This window comes from Drosophila navojoa, chromosome 2 (genome assembly GCF_054131105.1).
Source record: "Drosophila navojoa isolate 15081-1374.11 chromosome 2, UAZ_NAV_1.0, whole genome shotgun sequence".
NCBI classification, from domain to species: Eukaryota; Metazoa; Arthropoda; class Insecta; order Diptera; family Drosophilidae; genus Drosophila; species Drosophila navojoa.
This window is the reverse complement of record NC_142890.1, coordinates 32942067-32967264: the sequence shown is the minus strand read 5'-3', so window position 1 is coordinate 32967264 and position 25198 is coordinate 32942067. Positions and strand designations below refer to the sequence as shown.

General features: G+C 35.2%; 2 protein-coding genes and 2 long non-coding RNA genes across 4 annotated transcripts in view; 1 reads left to right on the top strand and 3 right to left on the bottom strand.

Annotated features, from left to right (window-relative positions):
- The window catches only part of LOC149092491 (uncharacterized), a 192042-nt gene that overhangs the window by 3846 nt on the left and 162998 nt on the right, over positions 1 to 25198 (bottom strand). The window lies entirely within an intron of this gene.
- The window catches only part of LOC149092492 (uncharacterized), a 182797-nt gene that overhangs the window by 92261 nt on the left and 65338 nt on the right, over positions 1 to 25198 (bottom strand). The gene's annotated exons all lie outside the window — the stretch shown is intronic.
- l(3)80Fj (lethal (3) 80Fj) lies at positions 572 to 21089 on the bottom strand. The gene is made up of 4 exons (XM_089260968.1): positions 21000 to 21089; positions 20836 to 20938; positions 13705 to 14669; positions 572 to 7416 (listed from the first exon to the last, which is right to left on the bottom strand). Exons 1-4 carry the CDS (start codon positions 21081 to 21083, stop codon positions 589 to 591), a joined length of 7980 nt encoding a protein of 2659 aa, XP_089117094.1. The 5' UTR covers positions 21084 to 21089; the 3' UTR covers positions 572 to 588.
- Positions 18191 to 23724, top strand: LOC149092493 (uncharacterized). The gene is made up of 2 exons (XR_016196983.1): positions 18191 to 18533; positions 23484 to 23724. It is a non-coding gene; the product is annotated as an uncharacterized LOC149092493 (long non-coding RNA).

Below are 25198 nucleotides of genomic sequence, written 5' to 3'. Positions count from 1 at the left end.
GCTGATTTTAAGCCTCCGTCAATGTCCACTTGTTGTAAACTAGAAGAATATGGATACAAAGCGTGACATAGGTGGCGGATGCAAGGCTCGTGGAATCACTATATCGAATACCTCTCCAGGGTCCGGTTGAAATTATTTTATTCGTGATTGACAACTGTCGTATGCTAAATGTTTGGGGCTTTAATTATTTTGTTGATTAACAAAATATGTTTTTTCACCGTAGATTGTGGTATTTTTGCCATTTTCAATAAAACTATGAAATGTATTATAAATTCGTTTATTATGACAATTTAAATGTAATTAAATATACATTCTCTAAATACATAGGTTTTTATAAACGTACAAAAAATAGTATTCGGTTTGCTTTTGGTTGGATGTTTTTCACAAGACTAATTCGTTGTAAGTACACAGTTTAGTGAAAAATATAGAGCTTGTAATTAATTTGAGGTAAAAAAATAATGGCTAAATAAATACAATTCTCAAATACAAAGATTGATTTTATTTGTATTTTACTTTATTAAATGACAATTACGATTATACATTTTTAAATTCAAAAACAATTTTTGTTCACTTAATTTATAAGAATAATCAGGTTTGTAATGTATCATCTAAGTCTTCTTCCCTTACTACTGTATGAGCTGTGACTCTTTTTAGAACTTTTGTCACCACATCATTTAATGAATCTATTGCCCCTGTTTCTAGCACATCACATGTTTTCTTTAACATTGTTTCATCTGATCTTAGCCTTAATATAGATATAAGGGCTAATTCTGAGTTGGACTTAACATACCCATTTTTCTCTTTAGTACCATTTACTAATGTTGGAACTAAAACTTTCAATACGTCCACATGTATTTGATCAGGGGAAAGATTTTTTGAAAGGTGGATGCAACTTTTTGCAACTAACTGTTTTACGTCATTACTGCTATGGTTCATCGCTCTACCTAGTGCCACTATAACACTATTTGGAGGATCTTCTCTTTCAACTAGTTTGTGTTCTAAAAGATAAGTGGCAGCTCTAACCGCATTACAAGCAATCGGTACTTTTTCAGAGATTATGTTCAACAATATGTTGTCAATTACTCTATCATGAACGTTTGCTGTCAATACCTTATTAGGACATTCTTTTAAAGCGACAAAGAGAATAATTGTATATCCATGTTTAATAAATGAATCATCAGAATTATCTGTAAGTAGGCAATTATTCAACAAATCAGAAACTTGAACTGATGGCATATATTTTATCATAGCACCTAAACAACCACCAACTGCATTTCTAGTATTATCTTCTTGATGCCCAATAAGACTTATTAACGTACAAAAAATTTGTTTCTTTATTTGCTCAGACATTTTGTCTCCTGATGGACTAATAATGCTACGGAGTGCATGCAACATAGTTTCTCTAACAGCGGAATCGTCAGAACTTTTTATACCATTATGAATTTCGATGAACAATGGATCAGCCCTAGAATGAATAACCACCAATTCTGATAATGCTTTTCCCGCTTTCATTCGAACATTTCTATTTTGATCATGTAGTGCTTTCAAGAAAGTGGTTTGAAGTTGTGGTAAAAATTGCTTTAGTATAACTCCAACTTTGTGAAGCAAAATTGCTAATGTCTCCAATACAGCGGCTTTAACACCAGAATTGAATCGATCTCCTAAAATTCGAATTAATGGACCAGTTATATGAACGACGGAGGGTTGTAAGGAATTTGCGCTGGTTAAAAATATAACTTCACCAAGCCCTTGTGCTGCATTTTCTTTTTCTTCTGGTAGCCCATTTAAAATTGCTTCACGAAAAACTGGCAATAAAGGTGTTATTCCCTTTGGAAGGCAAAAACCTGGTAATTCTGGTTCCTTTAGTTCACTAGCAGCAAACCTCACGGCTTGGCGAAGATCTGATACGTAACCAATTTGATCAGTAGGACTTAATCCTTTTATTACAGCACTTAAGGCTTCCCAAGCGTTTTGTATTATAACTTTATCTTCATCGGCCATTAAACGAAGCAAACAACGAAGTAGTTGAGGAATATATTGAGAATAATCTCCGGGTGAATGAATGCAAAAAGCAGCAAGTAAGCTAGCTGATGATTTACGAGTACATACGTTTTCCGACTTTGCTGACATCATAAGTGTATCCATAATGGTTCGCACTCCAACTTCATCCGCCACAGACAAAATTACCGTTTGGCAGTACTCCAACTCCTGTATTTCATTAACAGACCCATAGGATTCAGACAATGTTTCTAACAAAGCGGATAAAATTTTTGGTAGATATTTAGTTAACGCATCACCAGCCACAGAAACTAATATGGATAAGGCTTTTGTGTTTACTGGTTGGGCCGTTAGCTGCGGAACCAGAAAAGGCAAGACAACTCGGGATTTGATAGACATTACTTGACGCAACCCATCTAATGTATTTTCAGCAACCAATGGATCTGGATCGGAAAGCCTTTCTAACATATATGGAAGAATGTCATCAAGTGCTCGTGATCCTACAGTACTATGCAACGAATCAAAAGTCTTTGCAGCTGCTACTCTAACTTCAGGCAAAGGATCAGTTAAAGCTTTACGTACGGTGGGAACTAAACTATTAACAAATGTTAGAACCATTTCTTTTGACGTCGATGTCATTATTTCCGACAAGCCGATGCAAACACCTTGTCTTTGGTCTGGATGCTCTGAATTTAATCCACTTTCAAGTATAGGAATTATTTCAGGTAAAACTCGTTCCCCAAGTTTTCGTACTAGATCTCCTAAGGTTCTCGCAGCAACTTGCCGTTTATCATAGCTTGTACTTGCTAAGCAACCTAATAACAATCCAAATAATGTTGGCAATATTTCCCTTAATGTCCTAGGAGTGTTTGTAACAACTATTTTCCAAACATGAAGTGCTGATTGACGGACCATTAACGATACGTCACTGCGACCCATATAAAGACCAGACAAAACTCTGTTACGTCGTTCATCCCCTAAGAAACGAATTATTGCAGTATGGGACTGTTCTGTACCAAAATTATCATCCTCACTTGCCGTTTCAGTTGTCATTTTTCCAGATACGCCTGATATGCGATACAATAAGTCTCCAAGTAGTTGAACCGAGCTATATCTTATTCGCCAGTTCTCGTCAAATAAACCCTTTTCTAACTCGGGTAACAAAAGTGCAACAGCAGTTTCTGCATATAAATTTACTATGCGTTGTCCAGCTCTTAGAGCTGTGTCGCGTACATATTCACTTTCATCTGCTAATGCCTTAAGAATAGGATTAATTATTTGGCCAATATAAGGTGTAAATTCTTCTGGAAAAGCACCTGGCATATATATAAACATCATTATATATCCATCTTTAACATGAGGAGCAATATCAGTTCGTTCTGCAGTAGAAATTATTTCTGGCATAAGTTTATGCATTTTTTCTACACCTAGTCCTCCAACAACTTCAGAAAGGCCTTGAGCTGCGCCACTACGGTCGACACTACTAGACTCTGATGTTAGAGTTTGCATTAACCATGGAAGTAGGTCCTCAAAGGAGGTTTCACCCATGCCCTTAACCATTGCTCCAAGAGCACGAGCAGATACTGCTCTAACTTCTGGAACAGGATCTAGTAACGAAGATTTCAAGCCAGGAATTATGCTTGGAAGGTATGGAGTCAAATCTTTTTGGTCTGTAAGTGAATACATATTTCCGATAATTTGGGCAGCCATTTTTCTTGTTTCTGTAGATCGATCCATAAACGCTCTTTGAACTACTGGCATAATTAGAGCTAAAGAAGGGGCATCAATAAAGTGAATAAATTTAGTTTTCAATAAACTTTGGAGACAGACGGATGTATTATTAGAAGGATCCTCTAACGCTTTTAATAAAACCGGAACGATAGCTTGAATTTCTGGATTTTTAATAACGGATCCTATTACCTTAAGGGCGTCTGCTCCAGCTTCTTGTACTTTTGTATGGGAATCACCAAGAACTTCTATTAATTTTGGAACTATACTAGGCAAACAAGACGACAACTGTTTAGGAGCACAGAATGCCATAGCACCTAATAACTCAACAGAAGCTGTTTTTGTTCTCCAGGAATCTTCATCTAAAGCTTGCAATAACGATGGCAGTACCAATTTAACACCATGAGCAGATAGCTTCGCCATAACAACTTTGGCAGTATCATCTGCAGCTTGTCGAACATATTGGGAGGAATCCCCAAAACACTGTAATAAGTGAGGTAATACATGGACTATATACGGCTCGAATAAGCGACCAAGAGTAGTACATAAAATTTCAAACGCGAATAGAGCACCTTCACGACATCTATAATTTTTTTTGTCTTGTATATACGATGTTAATTTTGACATTATGTCCAACTGCTTAAGAGACAAAATTCCAAGTCCTTTCACAATACCAGCTATTCCATACGCAGCACCTCTTCTTTCTCCGTATTTATCAGATTTAGCCAATGAATGCAATAGTTTTTTGATCATGGCCGGAGCTTCGTCTTTAACAGACGGCATTAGATGTGGTAAACAATTAGACACTGCTTCTTGAACTTGTTGGGAAGGAGTAGATAATGCAGTTATTAGTCGTTTGACTATTGGATCAATTCTTTCATCTTCTTTTTCTAAATGCCTAGCCAAGGAACCCATAAGTATTACAACAGCCTGACGTATATTATCAAAACTTTGCGACTTTGGTGCTTTATCAAGAAACTCCTCAAAAACTGGTAGTAAGCTTACAATTGTATCCTTTCCATGCAAATCTACTACCTTCAAAGCAGCAGCTAACATTTCTTTATGGACAATGTCCTCTCGGTCACCGAGGCCATTCGATACCATAAATTGCATTAGATAATTTATATCTTCAATAGATAAAAATTGTGCAATTTGAGATATTGCTATTGCGACACCTCTTCTAGGTTGCCATTGATCTGATGCAGGTTCAATTTCTCGGTCAAACTTATCAAGTTTTGGAGGAATTAAAGTAAGTTTTTCATTATAAATATCTAACATTTTCAATAATCCATATTTTATTAATTTGTCGTTATTTCTTATTATTGGTATTAGGGACTCCGCCGATGCTTTTTGTATACAGAGTTCTGAATGTGTGATATCAAAAATAATATCGTCAAACTCGGGATACGAAAAGTTTGTAGTATCCCAAATTTCGGCAGCAAGCTGTCGTACATCTGGATTAATATCAAATTTTGCTATCCACAATCTCGACATTAATTGATTTTTCAAATCAACATTATTTTTCGCATAATCAATTATTGGGTTAATCATTATTTTAATTGCGCGTAAGGATACATCCCTTATAGTTTCGTTTTTATTTTGCAAGCTTTCCAAAAATAATTGAATTGTATCATTATCTGGTGTAGAATTGAATTTTTCGCCAGATGAAATACTAGCTACTTCTAAGAGAGCATTTACAGCTTGAGTTTGAATATGCGTCGAATGGTTTTGCATCAAATACAATAATATGCGAAACATACCCAGTCTGGGCAAGTACTTCGGATGGTTAAGTTCAATAGATGTATTTTCAATTTTAACGTGGATTTCGACCAATTTTATACTTATTAATATAAGTTCTTCGTTGGTGTTATTATTGAAGTAAGTGATAGCACGTTTAAGGAACTCAAAAGCATATGAAAAAGACTGTGAGTCCAAAATGTTTGAGTTTGTAATTACATGATTTTTTAGATCTGATATTATATCTACAATGCACTCATTTATATTTTGGGCATTCCATTCATCTTTTAAATTGCAAGATGGTTTCTGAAGTCTGATAGTTGCAATGGAAATAGATCGACCTAATTCAGTATTATTTTTAAAACACATTTTATGTAAGAAGTAGTAAAGATCTGTTAACGGTTCAGCACTTAAAGGGCTTTGAGAGGCACATAAAATATCATCCAATAAGGTATAAAAATTTAACGAAATGTATTTTTCATTTCCAGCACAAGAAGCTTTTAACAAACTTATTATAGAAATCAATTTCTCATACATGCCTTGCACACGTAGCTTAACACGCAATTCTTTCTCTGTTTGGTTTTTGATTAATTCCTGTTGTTTTTGGGTTAGTTTTATAGTCTTCGATTTACCTTCTTTTTGGCGTTTCTCGTCAATTTCACGACGAAGTTGAATTTCTTCTAACTGTTCTTTATAGCTGTAAACTTTATTTTCTCTTTTAACACCAATAGTCTTATATTGTGAATCAGCGTGTGGTATTACGCTTTTGTCATACAATTCACCTTCTGGTGTCATAAAGATAAAAAATTCCTCATTACTTACGGAGAAATTGCTTTCAGCTTTCAGAAACATTTTTACATGATTTATTATATGGGGCACTATTATATGTGGGTTAATTCGAACTATTGACGATATAATATTTTCGTAAACTGGACATATTTTAAAATTATCTATATACTTTTCAATAACTTGCTTGTCATTATTTTTAATAAAGTTTTCAGGGTTTAAATTGAAGTTTTTTTGAATAGTTTTTTCCCAAAAGAATGGGCTATGGGATAATATGGTTGGATAGTTAGCAATTTCTAAAAGAGTTAATGTAAACTGAAGGGAATCTTCGTATGATACATTTTGTACCCCAAATAATACTTCTAACGCATCTACATATGCTTGAGAACTAGCATTATCGTTACTATTGTCTAATTCATTCGGATACTTTAAAGAACTTATAAGTTTACTATACTCTTTAAGAGCAAGTTTAACAAAATCTACGCCATCAGAACTTTTTGTGATTTCTTCAATTTGATCTTTAGTATAAGTTCTCACTTTAGGTATACAAGAACATAAGTTATTAAGTAATGCTTTATGCAATGATTCCCTCGGACCTTTTAGCTGGTCTAAATATGATTTAAATAAGACCTTTGCTATAAATGAAATGTGGCACAAAGTTTCTGCTGATGCTGAAGCTAATAGTTTATCATTAAAGAAATATAGTTTATTCATATCAAACAGCGAATTCCAAAAGAATGAATATAACTCAGATGGCTTTTCTAATATCAGCAAAAGACAGGCTATACATGCAGCTTCTGATAAGTTAGATAATTGAGAGGACTGTAGCAATGCTTTTGAATATAAGGAATATAATATGGGAACTATATTTTCCGTGTTTTTAACGTCAGCATTTTGTATGGATGAAAGCAACCATTCAAGATAACTCTGTCGAATAGCTTGATTTGAGTTTTTATGTTCTATTCCATTTTTAAAAATTCTTATAATTACAGTGGGTACCTCATCCTTAAACCTACCGCACCACAACGCAAACATTTCTAGTGTACAGCATATCACTTTTTCCTGGGATTCAGTATCAAGCACCTTGCTAAATAGATCGACAGCCAAACTTAATATTTCGGGTAAATCATTAGCGCTTACGTCGTTAAAGCTTAAATATCCAGCTCCCTGCAATGAGAAAAATGGATTTTTATTAAAATAGTGAATATTTTTTAGTCGAGTGCTGGCAACTGCAAAATACTCATTGTACTCATTCATGAACGAGAAATGAGTGTATTGTGTTGTGAACGCAGTTTATGTCGGCGCTATTGAAGCATTTTCCGATATACCAGAAATCATATCGCTGAAGCTGAAGAGCTATGAGGCTATAATTTTGAATGTAGAGCTGTGTCGACCACCCAAGATCAAGAGCTATGGCGGATATACAGTCATGATGAAAATAATAATACAACTAAATTATTTTAGGTCATAACCATAGCTCGCAAATAACTGTTGACACTTTTCCGTTGTCTGAAAATAAATGTTTTTCACTCACACAATAAAAAAGACTGTCAGAAACTGATTTTTTCGCGTCTGGCCTAGCTCGTTCGCACTTTGAGCAAGACAGTTATTTCTGTTTTCGTTTCGCTGAAGTCAAGCATTTACCGTTTGCTTGAGTTAAATGAAGCAAACTGTCTTCTGCGTTTGTATGGGTAATTACACGCTATGGTTATATGGGTAATTACACGCTATATATGTACACGAAGGCAAAGATCATTTCTGTTGAGTTTTGCAGTCAAACTGTCTTTTGCTGAGAGTCTTTGGGTGAACAAAAATCGTATTACTCTTTACGCGACACTCATTTAAGAGCGTCATACGACTGAATCATTGCAATGCGTCTGACCGAAACCGATTCTAAACAAAACAAAGAAGCCGCTCAGAGCGAGATCGTGTCTGCACAATCTTTTCGGTTATGTTACGAAGCATATACGAAAACACGATCAACTCTCATTTGATAGCTCTGATTTTTAGTGATAAATTCGATAGGCGCGTAATACACGCGGACCTAGCAAACAAATTTCAAGTCTCTAGCTCTTATATCTTCTGAGACACCCTGAACCGTCTAATCTGATATTCTACTCACTCTACACTTCCTTTACGCACACATACATCCACACGCACGCATTAGAACGCGCTCTGCTAACTAGGCAGTAAGCTGCGCCTGCGCTCCAGTGTGGTCAAAATAATACAAATTTATTTGTTGAATAATTTAATTTCTATATGTACGATCGTAATGAAACTTTCAGAACGTAAACACAATGTTTAACTGTATGTACATTTCAAAGCACAAGTGTCTAGTACTTGAAATACGCCGTTTACAATGGTGAGGGTGAGGGGGTGAATTTAGGGATGGGGGGTAAATAATAACAAAAATCGAAATTATATAAAATACACATAAGTCTACATTTAAAATTTGGAAGCTCTAGCTCTAAAGGTGTAGAATATATAATTAAATAGCAAGCTTTCGATAAGGTTTTTAATCGATAATAAAATATCGGGAGCTGTTATCGATTTTTAGTGATAAACTTGATATGCGCGTGATACACACGGACCTAGCTCTTATATCTTCTGAGATCGACGTGTTCATACATACGGACAGAAAGACAGACAGACGGACAGGACCAAATCGACTCAGCTTGTCGCCCTGATCAAAAATATATATACTTTGTGGGATCTGCCACGCCTCCTTCTACCTGTTACATACTCTTAACAAAACCATTATACCCTGATTTCCCATTTTCAATGGGTTCATGGTATAAAAAATAGATTGTCTAGTCGAGACTAATGGATTACAAGATCCTCTGAATCCTCGGAATCAGGGACCGTAACGATTATACTTTTATAGCATAAATTACAAATAGGAATTATTTTTTGGATAATTAAAAGAAAAGATCTTTAATTATTTGAATTAATTTTTATGATAAAAATACCAATTAAATTGTTAGTGATCCATTTTTATATATAAATCAAATCATAAATTTTATTTTAAATTTTCATAATCATTCACGAAAGTGAAATGAGTATATTGGTTTTGCGCAATGTCCGTATGAACGCAGTCTATATCGGCGCTATTGCTGCTAGAGACCTGGCTAACCTCCGAAGACCAAGAAGTTTTGGTGGATATATGTAAAATATAAGAGCTAGCTTCAAATTTGTATCGATTCCCCAAATAATATTGTTACGCCTCTGTAATCTTTTCATTTTTGGAGCGTAGACATAAAAATTTTGCTGAAAATGAAGTGTCTACGCCCAGTAAGGGCGTGGCAAATCGTGAAAAACTAAATTTGGCTACTAAATTAGTGATGGGGTATGAATGAGTATTCCAGAGTCGGTAACGCCCGACTGTTATAATCGATATATATACATACATTCTGTCAAATAAGTTCACGGGAAATTCTCATTTTAAATTTTTCCTTTGAGAATATTAAACAAGTAAGAAGGCTCTAGTCGGAGAAAGTTCGACAAGCAGATACCCTGAACCCTCCAATCTGATATTCTAATCAGTCTATACTTCTTTTATGCACATATACATACATACACATGCATCCGCATGCACGTGTAAAAACGCGCTCTGCTAACTGCGCAGTGAGCAGCGACTGCGCATGCTCTGCAGTTTGGGCAATATTATGAGAATTTATTTGTTGAATAATTTAATTTCTAGACGTACGATCTTTATGAAACTTTCGGAACGTAATCAACGAAGGGGACGTGGTATCATAAATTTGTTGATAACAAAATATTTGTATTAATGATATGTATATACACAGTAAATCTGAAGCTTCCATGTCTTATAATGTTCAAATGAAGCTGAAAAAACAAAATCAATTTTTCGATTATTCTCGATAAAAAAGTTATCGGGTGATTTATCGAACAAAAATAAGATAAACGCGTACTGCGTATGGTATACACGAGTATACATGCCAAATTTCAGCTCTCTAGCTTTTGTATCTTCTGAGATCGACGCACTCATATAGACGGACGGACACGGCTATATCGACTCAGCTCGTCGTGCTGATCAAGAATATATATACTTTATGGGGTCTGCGATGATTACTTCTGCCCGTTACATACTTTTACACAAAACCATTATACCCTGGTTTCCCATTTTCAATGGATTCAGGGTATACAACAAATTTTTTCCCAGGTTGGCACAACTGTCTGCCACTATTCTGTAGTATTTTATTGCTATGTGTCATTTAGTTTGGCGTAGCTACGGCGTCATCAGGAAAAAGTCAACCTTTTGTGTGTGTTGCGATTTTTACTATGGATAAAAATATGAAGAGTTTTTGTGAAATTTTGTGTTTTAAACGAACTTTCTTCTGCCAAAACGTTGGAAATGTTGAGCAAACCATTTGGTGATTAAACGATGTCGAAAACTCAAGTTTACTCTTGGTATACATCGTTCAAAGAGGTGCGAAAACAAGTGAACGATTTACCACTTTCAGGACGACCATCGACCTCTTAAACTGAAGATTTTGTGATGTTGCTCATTCGGAATTCTTAACGGAGGGCTAATCCGTCAATAAAGAATATTATCTTGGCGTCATAAGCCGTTTAAGAGACAATTTTCGGCAAAAGACCAGATTTGTGGCGAAACAACAGTTGGATTTTGCGCAACGATAACGCACCAGCGCACAAAGCGATCGTTCACAATGATAGCATAGAGTTTTTGAGCAAAAAGTCAACAAATATCATCAGACAACCACCGTACTTTCCAGAGATGGCCCTGTGTGACTTTTTCCTGATTCCAAAACTCGAATTTCAACTTCGTGGTACCCATTTTGAGAGCATTGAATAAAACCTAATTCGCAAAGAGAACTGAAGGCCATACCCCGGAATATAGCTTTAAAAAGTGTTTCGATTATCGGATTGTTCGTTGGAAGAAGTGAATTCCCTTAGTAGGGGCCTATTTCGAGGGGGATATAATAAATTTAGATGATTAATAAATTGTTTGGGCTTTATTTAAAATTTCCGGGTACTTATTTGACAGAATGTATATAAAACATGGTTGTGTTTGTTACAACACTTATAGCTCGAAATCGGCTGGAAAAATTTTCATAGTTTTTGGTTTGTTGTATTTGGGTCCGCCTCGAATAGCAGAATATGTCTTAAAAATACTGAAAAATTGACAAATATTTGAAAAATGCGGCATCCCTAAAAATTTTGTAAGTTCGGAGCTGTCTTTGCATTGTCATTTATAATTTGCTCAGTATGCTTGATACCGTGGCAGTTTTCGGTCATGTTCTCATGTAAAACAATTATTCATGCACATTTTATTAATACGTAAATGGGATTAATAAATGTACCTGATAAGTTTTTCTCTATGTCTCGATTGTTTTATGTGGTTTTGTGCGAGTTCATATTCAGTATTTTAATTAATAAAAATCCGGCGTCCTAGAAGATCTAATGTTTCCCAGCGGACCAGTAATGCAACTAGGCAACGGAATATCGCGAGTAAATTATCTGACGAAGAACGATAAATCACCAGTAAAGAGCACCGCGTTAGTATGGAGCAAAGAAGGGCCCTAATTCGTGCTTCTCAAACACAAGAGCAAAGAGAGGCAGCCCGTGAAACGGCTAGATTAGAAACGAGATATCGTCGAGCTTATGTAACAGATGAATAGAGGAATAATCATCAAGTCCGAGGAGAAATGGTTTAAGTATTGATTTGATTGCACCATCGACTACATTCGAAGGACCAATGGACGTTGTTTGCCATCATTGTGGCGCATTGAAGTTTGCTGGTGAAACGATCGGTTTGTGCGGGCTTAGTGGTAAAGTGATATTGCCATTATTGGTTCCGATACCAGAGCCATTGCGTTTCCTGCCCTAATCACATTTTCTAGCGAATATTTAAAAATACAATGCCCCTTTCCAAATGCCTTTATTTGGGGTGGAAATTATTGAAGAACAAGGATATAATCCGACAATTAAGATAATTTACGTTAAAAATATTATTTTTTTATGATTTAAAAAAAAATTTGTTAGATTTCGGTAAAAGTGTTTGTAAAACTAATTACAACTATGGCTTTAAATTTACAGATTCAAGGTCAGATTTGCCATCGCATTGGATTATTGCAACCTTTTGGAGATGCACATCACAAATTCTTGCAAATTTACTTCATGGGCAATATGGAAGAACAACTTGACCGGCGTCAAGGGATCAACACAGCTACGAAAAGAGAAATTCTTCAAGACCTACAGCAAATGCTTCATGAACATCATGTATTGGTCAGGCTGTTCAAGACTGCTTTAGAAAAGACTAGCTGGAACACATGAGCGCACATTTAATGCTACAACAATCGATGAAGTGGCTATCCTAATTGTCGGTGAAAACTTGGAAGCACTTGATATTTTGCTTACACGACACAATACTGGGCAAAGACTTTAATTTTTTATTAAATGTTCGTATATATAGCGCGGATATCAAGTTAAGCACTAAAAATCGATAACTTTTAATTTTTTATACAATTTCGGTTTTTGTTAAAATTTACCCCCCTACCTCTATATCCACCCCGTCACACTTATATATGTAAAAGGCGTGTTTCAAAGACTAGAGACTTGTGCTTTGGAATGTAGGTACACTTATACATTATGATTTCGTTTTGAAAGTTTCATTTAGATTATACGTTTAGATATTAAATTATACGACAAATAAATATTTAAAATATTTCAGCAGCGCAGCCCAAGCGCAGTCGCCTGTGTATGCGAGTGTTTGTGTTTGCGAACTATTATTGAAATATCAGTTGCATGAAGGGTTGAAGGGATCTCGTAGTCGAGCAGTCTCGACTAGAGCATTCTTGTTTTTATTTTCATTCTGTAGGTTTTCATTATCATTCGTCATAAATTAGTTTAGCTAAAAGGTGACTGAAAAGAGTCTAAAGAGGAGGAAGCTAAATTGCCCATAACCGAGACTTATGGATATTCGCCAAAGCCTATACACTTAAACATGGACATTATGTGCTATTGGGAAGACACAAAGTTCACATATCCACGTTTGTACCGCCTTGCCAAGGTATTTCACTCAGGTCCTGCCACCCAGGTCTCGGTTTTCTGCTCTCAAGCTTGTGTTGACAGATTAAAAATAATTATGTTCCTAAAACTAAATAAATAGTAAACTCATATAGTGTTATATCTATGGGTACAGGCGAACGTGACATTAATACCTATAGCATTAACTCACCTTGTTGCAAGTACCTATGCATATAATTATATATCAATGTATGTGTACAAGCACATGTACATATTTACATACATATTATATATATATATATGCTTGGAAAACGCAATAGGAATAAGTATGAAGAATATAAAACATACAAAATTAAAATCTCTATATCTCTAATATGATTTTGCTTATGTTTAATTTCGTTTTAAATACAAAATATTGAAATGAATGTGTATATATATAATTACCTGCAATAATTTTATTCTATGCTCAACAACATTTATTTTTCCATCAGATCCATTTAAAATAGAGAAAGTAAATTCTAATAACTTTTTTATGATTTTACCATCTGAGCATTTTTGTGATAGACTCTTTAGAGATTGTAAAGATTCACTTCGAGCATCTTCCCCTTTACTGTATAAATTCTTAATTAACACTGTAGCAATTTGATACGCGTAAGGGCTACAATCAATGTTAAGAAGGTTAAAAATTAACCCAACGCTCTCTAAGGTATTTTCGGGACTCCGTAGCATGGACTTTTGTAAATCATTATATATGTACTGCGAAAATTCAGAGTTATTCAGTGTTGATAATAATGGCTCACATGCAGTTATTAATGTCTTTTCTGGTTTTGACTTGCACAATATCATACTTTTCACGAAGTATTCTAAAGTTTGTATCTTATAAGATTTTAGTATATTCAACTGATTGTGGTCAGTTTCAAATCGTATCATTGTCATTATCATTATTGTAATGCTCGAAGTTGCTTCCATTTCATATAATGAAGTCATCGTATCTTTAAAAATATTATTATTTTCCCATAAATCATATAATATTTTTGTGGCTGCTTCTGTGACACGTGTATTTTGGGCAAGAAAAGTAGTTTGGTACAATATCGATTGGTACTCAAATAACCTCAACTTTTCTGTTTTATAAATATTTGACTCTCTATTTGCATTTTTTAAGAGCAAAGAAATCCACCCTAAGGCTACTACTGCAGTTCTGCAGGATTTATGAGCAGGTGATAGTGGTAATTCCTTTACCAAAAGCGTTTTGAAAACAGCTAGCATATGTTCTATAGTTAAATCATGATGATAAGTTGTTAGGTCACAAAGCAATTTTCGAACTAGCAGCTGGGATGGTGCATCTTTATACTTTGATATCGTTGTTCCAATAACTTTACATATACCTCGAATAATGGCTGAGTTCACACCTAAAATTAGAAAATAAATAAATAAGAAGTTATATTTCGTTACATTTTGGATACCTACATCTTTAAAGGTAGAGTCGCAAAATTTTAAATGTAGACTCATATGTATCTTATATAATTTAGATTTTTCTTTTAATTTACCCATCACCCCTATATCCACCACATCGCTATCACCCTTGTATTTTAAATACTACAGCTACTCACTTATTTTATATATCTGTTTGTGTAAAACTAATAAAACAACAAGTAAGAAGACTCCAGTCGAGACTTCTCGACTAGGATATACTCTGAACTAGAGGTGGGCACGGGCAGGGCTTTTATCGGGTACCCGTGGGTATGGGCTGAAAAATCTAATATCGGGCTGGGTGCGGGCGGTTTCGGGTTAGACTAGGTTAATCCGATTTACCCGAACAAATTTTTACTGTTTTATTAAAATTTAAAATGCATAATAAGTTGTTTAATCGACATCAATAACATTGTGTGCGCTTGCAAATTAAGCAATTATTATGCATTTAAATTTGAATAAAACTGTAAAAAAAGTCGACCTCCGCTGACAAAAATGCAACTGACTTAGAAATTGATAAATATTATGCCACACGCTATAATTCAAACTTGTCAATCTTAAATATTTTATGTATCAAAAATATTTTATGTATTCCGGTAAGCTCTGCAACAAGCGAGCGAGTATTCTCCTCTTCTGGAAAAATTTTATATGAAAGGCGAACAAGGCTATCAAGCGCAAATCTTGATATGCTCCTTTTCTTATATAAAAACATGTAATATTTCTGTAAATAATATTGTAATTTTTAGGAATGGAATTTTTATTTTTGAGAAAAAAAAAATTGTAATTTTTGAGAATTAAATTTTTATACTCATTCACGAAGTGAATTAGTATATTGGTTTTGTGCAATGTCCGTCTTGCTGTCCGTCCGTCTGTCCGTATGCACGCAGTTCATTTCGCCGCTATTGAAGCTAGAGACTTGAAATTTGGAACACATACTCGTGTATAACTCCGATTTATAAAGTGTTAAAATTTTCCCGATCCGCCCACTAGGGGCGTGGCAAATCGGAAAATGCATTTTCCGATATACCAGAAATCATGTTAGTTGAAGCGCTAGAAAGTTGAAGTTTGGTATGTAGATCCGCGTTGACCCCCCAAGTCCAAAAAGCTATGGTGGCTATATCTACGCCCATTGGGGGCGTGACAAATCAGATAAAACTGTATCGCACGTGAGCTAATGCTATAATTCTATAATGACTGATGAAAAATTTTTATGTCTACGCCTAATAGGGGCGTGGCAAATCGGACCTGAAGATATAGTAATTTTTAAAAACTTGGCTTTATTTTAGGCACCATTGATGCTAGAGACTTGAAATTTGGTATATATACGCGAGTTGACCTCCCAAGTCCAACAAGCTATAGTGGATATATGTCCGCCCAAAGGGGGCGTGGCAAACCGCAAAACTTTATATCTCCTACAGTTTAAGAGCTAGAAGCTTCAAATTTGGATAGTTGATTACTGTACCTCCTCTATCGATACCCCAAAAATATTTGTCATATCGAAAAATACCCTGTAATTTTCACATTTTTTGAGCGTAAGCATTCATTTACGTTACCGTTAGCTCTTTCTAAGAACTGGCCAAAAATGAGGTGTCTACGGCCACTAGGGGCGTGGCAATCGGCATTTGTAATATCAAATTGCGACATTTTTATGCTTGAGCTATCTATGTATGTACATGAATATACAAATAGCCTTAATAGGCATTGATAACACGGAAGGAAACATTTTTATAAAATTTAAAAATAAAATTTAAATATTTAAAAAATATAAAAGAAGCTAATAGAACAAAATTTGCAATTTACAAAAAAGAGTTTCCCGCGGGATTTGAACTCGCACCCAAGCCATATTTGACAAAATAACAAGAACAAATTTAGCCGGCGCCTTTGCCGACAGCGCTACCGCTGACTGTCAACAAACATAATTAAAATTAAATCCAAAAATGAGATTCTTGTTATGACGCATTATAGAAAAGAAGAGCCAGAGTAGCGGATGATAAATTTGCATTACATACATACACACATACAAATGAGCGCGTGCATAAGAAAGGCTGGAATGCTTGATGCTACATATGCGTGCAGACATATGGTTGTTTATTAGTTTGTCCTTAACACATAACAAAAACTGCAAGGCTGAATATGCCAAATTCAAAGAGTTAAAAATCAAAAACCAAAAAAATCCACATAAACTCAATTTTGCACGTTTAAAAAAATTAAGTAACTAACAAATTTTAATATTTGGTCTGGAATGCTGGAATCGGAGGAAGCTTGGGAACTAACAAGCACCTTCGCGGCCACAGTGATGATGGTGGCATACAAACAAACACACGTACACACACACTCACATATACAGACAATTGCGCTTGGGTTGCGCTGCAGTGTTGGCAATATAATGACAACTTATTTGTTGAATAATTTAATTTCTAGACGTACGATCGTAATGAAACTTTCAGAACGTAATCATAATGTTAAAATGTATGTGTATACCGAAGCTCAAGTCTCTAGTATTTGATATACGACTTTTACAAAGATGAGGGTGAGGGGGTGGATTTGGGGGTGAGGGGTACCAAAAACCGAAATTGTATAAAATACATCTTTATATACATTTTAAATTTGGAGACTCTAGCTTGAAAGATGTAGGAGATACAATTTTTTAAGTGATCTTCGATAAAGTTTTTTTTATCGATAAAAAAGTATCGGAATGAGTTATCGTTTTTTAGTGATAAACTCGATATGCGCGCGATATATACGGACATTTAAAAAAAAAGTTGATGTCTCTAGCTCTTATATCTTCATAGATCGACGCGTTCATACATACGGACGGACGGACAGGGCCAATGTCATAAGCCGGGCCGAAAAAGAAAATCGGCTGCTTTAAAAAGACGGGAGGAGGGCCAAAATAAAAGATCACTTGAAGTGTAGAGCGTCTTATACTCAGAAAAGTGAACGCTAATCCGCATATTTCCGTAAGAAGCCTTGCTAAAGAGCTGAAGCAAGATAGTGGCATAGATGTTTCGCATGAAACGGTACGCAAAGCCCTCATGAGCCATGAGTACAGTTCGAGAGTTGCGCTTAACTTTTGCTGTTAACATGGTTGGTCACCCCACAGAATATTGGGATGACGTAATATTTTGTGATGAAACAAAAATGATGCAATATTACAATGATGGTCCTCAGGGTATGGCGCAAGCCATTGACTGCTCTTGACAACAAAAATATAATTCCGACGGTAAAATTTGGCAAATTATAGGTGATGATATGGGGGTGCATATCGAGCGAAGGGGTCGGAGAGATTGCATTCGTTGAAAGCATAATGAATGCGGCAGTACCTCCAAATTTTGAGAACCAATTTGGCTTCATGAATGGCAACAAGCCAAATTTTAAATTTTATCAGGACAACGATCCAAAGCATAAAGAAATCAATGTTCGCACTTGGCTGCTTTACAACTGTGGCAAAGTGATTAATACAAAGCCTTATATCTTCGATGAAAAAATGCCTTCAACATGTTTTAAATGCCCAGGGAGGCCACACAAAATATTAAAATTGTGTTAATTAATCATAGATAAGCTTTAATTTTAAGTTAAGATTCATAGATTGTAAGTGTGCCAACACATTATTGACACTGATATTTATGAGTGATTTTTGTTTTTGGTGATTAGTTTTTTACATATTGAATGTTATGTTTTCGTTTTTTATATTTAAATTAATTAAATAAGATTAAACACATTCCTATTTGAAAAAAATTGTTTTTATGCATTAATAACTTAGATATTTGCATCCAAAGTAAAAAAATTACATTTTTTTCAGTGTGCCAACTTATTCTTGGTAAATTTTAATTATTTAATTTGTTTAATAATGCGCCTTAATATATATTTAAAATTTGGACACTCTAGCTTTAAAGATGTGGGAGATATAATTTTTTAACTGATTTTCGATAAGGGTTTTTATCGATAAAAATATAGGATTGAGTTATCGTTTTTTAGTGATAACATCGATATGCGTGCGCTACATTTAAAAAAAAAATTTGAAGTCTCTAGCTCTAATATCTTCTGAGATCGACGCGTTCATACATACGGACAGACAGACGGACTGATCAAGAATATATATACTTTATGGGGTCTGTCAAGCGTCCTTCTGCCTGTTACTTACTTTTAACAAAACCATTTTAACCTGATTTCCCATTTTCAATGGGTTCAGGGTATAACAAGTAAGAAGCTTTAGTCGAGACTGCTCGACTACGAGATCCCCTGAACCCTTCGAGCAACTGATATTTCAATAATAATTCGCACATACACACACACACGCATACAATCAAACACATGCACACACACACGCATATACAGGCGATTGCGCTTCGGTTGCGCTGCAGTTTTGGCAATATTTTGCGAACTTTTAGAACGTAATCATGATGTATAAATGTATTTGCATACCGAAGTTCGTCTCTAGTATTTGATATACGACTTTTACAAAGATGAGGGTGAGGGGGTGGATATAGGGGCGGGGGGTAAATTTTAACAAAAACCGAAATTATATAAAATGCGTCTTAATATATATTTAAAATTTGGACACTCTACCTTTAACAATGTAGGAGATATAATTTTTTAACTGACTGATTTCCCATTTTCAATGGGTTCAGGGTATAAAAAGTATACGCATGGGTAATAAAGAGTCGAAGGCAACTTCGTCACGTCCTTACGTTCTGCATTACAAAATTCAATAGTTTCATGCACCCGGTAGAAAAAGCAGCCATTAAACAAGTAAGAAAGCTCTAGTCGAGACTGCTCGACTACGAGATGCCCTGAACCCTACAAGCAACTGATATTTCAATAATAGTTAGCACACGCACACACACACGCATACAAACAAATACACGCACACACATACACATACAAATAAACACACGCATACCCACACACGCGCATATACAGGCGTTTGCGCTTTGGTTGCGCTGCAGTGTTGGCAATATAATGAGAACTTATTTGTTAAATAATTTAATTTCTAGACGCAATCATAATGTTAAAATGTATGTGTATACCGAAACACAAGTCTCTAGTATCTGATATACGACTTTTACAAAGATGAGGGTGAGGGGGTGGATTTAAGGGTGGGGGGTCAAATTTAACAAAAACCGAAATTGTATAAAATACATCTTTATATACATTTTAAATTTGGAGACTCTAGCATGAAAGGTGTAGGAGATATAATTTTTTAAGAGATCTTCGATAAAGCTTTTATCGATAAAAAAGTATCGGAATGAGTTATCGTTTTTTAGTGATAAACTCGATGTGCGCGTGAAATACACGGTCATGTTAAAAAAAAGTTGAAGTCTCTAGCTCTTATATCTTCTGAAATCGACGCGTTCAAACATACGGACGGACGGACGGACAGACAGACGGACAGGGCCAAATCGACTCCGCTCGTCGCTCTGATCAAGAATTTATGTATGTATTTATACTTGGTGGGGTCTGCCACGACTCCTTCTGCCTGTTACATTTCAACAAAACCATTTTATCCTGTTTCCCATTTTCAATGGGTTGACGGTATACAAAGACAAAAAGTAATTCATGGTACTATAACCAAAGGGAAATTCCAGGATGTGCTTATTTTCAGCAAGACATCGCGAAATGCCGTGTCTTAAATTATTGCAAATGTATTACGTGAAGTGGGAATAAGTGTTCTTGATTGGCCACCTCTGAGTCTATATACATATAAGTATGTGGGTTTATATTAAGAGATACAGTGGTGTGTAGATTCGGTAAGGACACGATAACTCTGGAAGGATATTACATTATATTATATCCATTTAGTAGTTGATTTAGTTTTTATTCATCATGAGACCCATTTTAAATTGTATGATGATTTGTTAAGGTTACTTTACACATGTCATGTCTTCTCACTTTAATTATCGGTTTATTATTGCCAAAAAAGTTTTGGCTCAAAATACTTTTGCCGTACTTTGCATAAAGATGATTACTAATATAAAACATGTTTGAGATACATACATATGTATGTGCATCTTTACATATTGCAGAAACACTAGGATATAATACAGGAGTAAATTTATGTGTATGTATGTAGTTATGTATGTGAGAACACCGTTGGATACTTACCGGGATTATCAAGTATGTCGCATACATTTTGAAATAGTGACAAACGTTCTTCAACAGCAACATTCAAAACTCTATTGGGCAAATCGCGTAGTGCATTTGATAACTAAAAAGAACAATTCATATTTTTCTGACAAAATTATTACATTATTATTATTAGTTTTCACCTTAGGAATATCCATTTTTCTCAAAATCAAACGAGTGGGTATAGTTAGCGACGTTAAATAACTTTTAACAATATCGACACCCATAGTGAATATTCATCGATGTTAAAACAATAAAAAGCTATCGATACATAATAAAAATGTTTCATTTCACTTCTTTATTATATTACCACTAACCAGACAACACATAGACTAGACAACTAGTGGAAAGCTTTTTGCACGCTTTTTCGGGGACTTTAGCGCCCCAGACGGCTTTGAATTCGCTCGGCGAATTACTTTGAGGCTCGAGCTACGAAAATATACGAAAGTACAATCATTTCGCTTCACGCGCACGACTGAGATGGTCAAATGTTAAACAAAAGATCTCTCTATGCTCAATGTTTCCCTTGCTCTCTCTCTCTACATACATATGTGTATGTGTATTTATTTATTTATTTATTTCTTAAAGCTATTGACAAAAACGAAAGTCAATTTAAATTAAAAAAAGCCCAAACAAAGTACAGGATATAATATTAATAGTAACACCGACCCGATGGGGGTTTTTTATTTGCCAGTCCGGCCAGCTATGCCCACGTGTCACAGCCAAATATGGTCAGTGAAACTAATGAAGCTATAAAAAGAAAGTGTTAGTAAGAAAACTAAAAAAATAAGTAAAAAATATTAAATGATTAACTATATCTAACACGATAAATAATAAATAATTCTTAACAATATAAAAAAAAAAAAATTGAAATTTATTTAGTATAGAGAAAGAAAAAGGAAGGTATTAAAAGAAATTGCAAGAAAAGTTAATACAAAAAATAAGAAAGAGAGTAAGGGAAGAGCCGAAATAGAATATAGGATAGAATTGAGAAATCACTACACAACATTGACACCGAAAATGTATACTAATGCTTATGCCTGGGCATTTCGAGTGATTTCCCTAAGATAAGCTTATAGCAAACTTTTTATTTTAGGAAGAGAGAGCTCTAAGGAAAAAACGTGATAATATTTATTAAAATTAACACTAAGAACATGAAACGCACTGTGCAAAGAATAATCCCTAGTGCACACAGGTAAATGAAGCGGACGATAGTGTCAAGTTGTTCGGGACGGAACCGAAAAGTTTAGACGACCCAACAAAGAGGACGAGTCTATATCACCACTAATCAATTTATGCAGAAAAACAATTCCTAAAATTGGTCTTCGATTGGTTAGCGATGGAAGATCAATAAGCTGGAGCCTATTATGATAAGACGGTAATCGTAAATTACTGTCCCATCGAAAGTCACTTAAGGCAAAAAAAAGAAACTGTTTTTGGACCGATTCGATGCGATTCTGATGCAGTTTATGCTGCGGAGACCAAACAATAGCAATACTCTAAGATGGGACGCACAAGCGAAGTAAATAAGCGTTTGGTGGTAAAAGGATCTTTAAATTCCTTGGACCAACGTTTAATAAAGTCAAGCACACTTTTGGCTTCATTTATGATGATAGAAATATGAGGATTAAAATTTAGTTTACAATCGAAGGAAAGACCAAGATCTTTGACTGTATGGAAATATTGCTAATTTTATAATCAACAATTAGAGCAACGGTACGACTGAAGGTCATTGTCATACACTGAGCAATTTAAGTCCAGCTGGTTTGCCACACCAAAGTTTATATGCATTTAGGTCATCTTGAAGGTGATGATGTCCATTTGCACTGGAGTATGGAAGACAAAGTTTTACATCATTAGCATACATCAATATAGTAGAATACTAGACACAACTAGGAAGGTCATTTATAACAAGTAAGAAAGCTCTAGTCGAGACAGCTCGACTACGAGATCCCCTGAACCCTACAAGCAACTGATATTTCAATTATAATTAGCAAACACACACACACACACACACATACAAACAAACACACGCATACAAACAAACACACGCATATACACACACTCACATATACAGGCGATTGCGCTTGGGTTGCGCTGCAGTGTTGGCAATATAATGACAACTTATTTGTTGAATAATTTAATTTCTAGACGTACGATCGTAATGAAACTTTCAGAGCGTAATCATAATGTTCAAATGTATGTGTATACCGAAGCACAAGTCTCTAGTATTTGATATACGACTTTTACAAAGATGAGGGTGAGGGGGTGGATTTAGGGGTGGGGGGGGGGTTAAATTTTAACAAAAACCGAAATTGTATAAAATATATCTTTATATACATTTTAAATTTGGAGACTCTAGCTTGAAAGATGTAGGAGATATAATTTTTTAAGTGATCTTCGATAATGTTTTTATCGATAAAAAAGTATCGGAATGAGTTATCGTTTTTTAGTGATAAACTCGATATGCGCGTGATATATACGGACATTTTAAAAAAAAGTTGAAGTCTCTAGCTCTTATATCTTCTGAAATCGACGCGTTCATACATACGGACGGACGGACGGACGGACGGACAGACAGACGGACGGACAGGGCCAAATCGACTCAGCTTGTCGCCCTGATCAAGAATATATATACTTTGTGGGGTCTGCCACGCCTCCTTCTGCCTGTTACATACTTTTAACAAAACCAGTATACCCTGATTTCCCATTTTCAATGGGTTCAGCGTATAAAAAGGGAAAAGAGTAATGGACCCAAATGGCTACCCTGAGGTACTCCAGACGAAACAAAGATAAGTTTAGACATAGCTGTTGTGAGCAAGACTCTTTGGGCTCTACCCATTAAATAGGATGAAATCCAAGACACAAGTCTAGGTGAAAATCCTAAGCGTTCAAGCTTAAGAATTAGTATGTGATGATGTACTGAGTCAAATGAAGTCAGTATAAATAATATCCGTTTGCATTTTTTTTAGTAAAACTGTCATTGACAAGCGAAGTAAATTCAAGTAAATTAATGGACGTTGATCGATTTTGAACGAAACCATGTTGAGATGGTTGAATAATCGATTTGCGAACATGTTGCAAGGCCGATGTTATAATTTTCTCAAATTACTTCGGAATGGCAGATAATTTCCTCTATAGTTGGAAATTTCAGATCTTCCACCTTTTTCATATAAGGAAATGATAAAAGATTTATAGACCCATATTCAGAAAGTGATAATGTTGTTGTAGAGATCAGCGGAATCCTGGTCATTGCAAGTTTTTTCACCACCAAGGACAAATGAGGACGGCAAACCAGAAGATTTACGCTTCAAGTTTACAAATGTATAAAACTGTTTGGGATCTCGAGCGACCTGACGTTTGCAACGTATAAGATAATTCGCATTACAGCTAGAATTTAAAACACAAACATCCAGAATAGAGTTTAAGGTAGAATAAAAAAACGATGCTGCCAAATTAATATCATTCGACTCATATAAAAATGACCAGTCTGTTGAATTAATTAATTCATTAAGCAAAACAAAAGCGCATTTGCGATAACAACGAAGTCTAAACCGAATGGTTTAGATGGCAAAGGAGTATAATTGAGATGATTATCAACAGCTAATAAAACCTCTAAAGTGGGGTGATGTATATCCTCAGGTGTGCAGAAAGGAGTCGATTTCACGACATTAATGAGCGAATCATGATTGATAAACATAAGATCTAATGTGCGATTTAGATGATTAGAAATAGAGTTAATCTGAAACAGAGACAAGTTAAACAATTCATCAACAAGATAGTGATCAATTGTCGGAATAAAATAATTTGTATTACAAGTTGCTGACCAAGAAGTATTGGGAATATTAAAATCACCCAACACAAGAAACAAGTCTCTATCATTTACATGCTCATAAATTTGTTTAATACAAGTTATTTGTTGAACATAAACTTGTACATCAGACGAGGGAGGAATGTAAGAGCATGTGATAAATAAGGAGCACGATGGGAGAGGTAATTTAACCCCTATAGTCTCTGCATACTGAAAGGACGAAATACTGGATTCAACAGAATTAACACCCCACGCCCTCTACGCTGGCGTGTGCCTACCTCAACTTAGAATAGTGTGAACGCATTTGGGTTCGAATCGAAGAGACGCGCTTCTATTTAAGTAGCTGACAATTTAAAGTGACAATTGCACTTCCCAATACTGTTTATAATTTTTATACCCTGAACCCATTGAAAATGGGAAATCAGGGTATAATGTTTTTGTGTAAAAGTATGTAACAGGCAGAAGGAATCATCGCAGACCCCATGAAGTATATATATTCTTGATCAGCACGATGAGTTGAGTCGATATAGC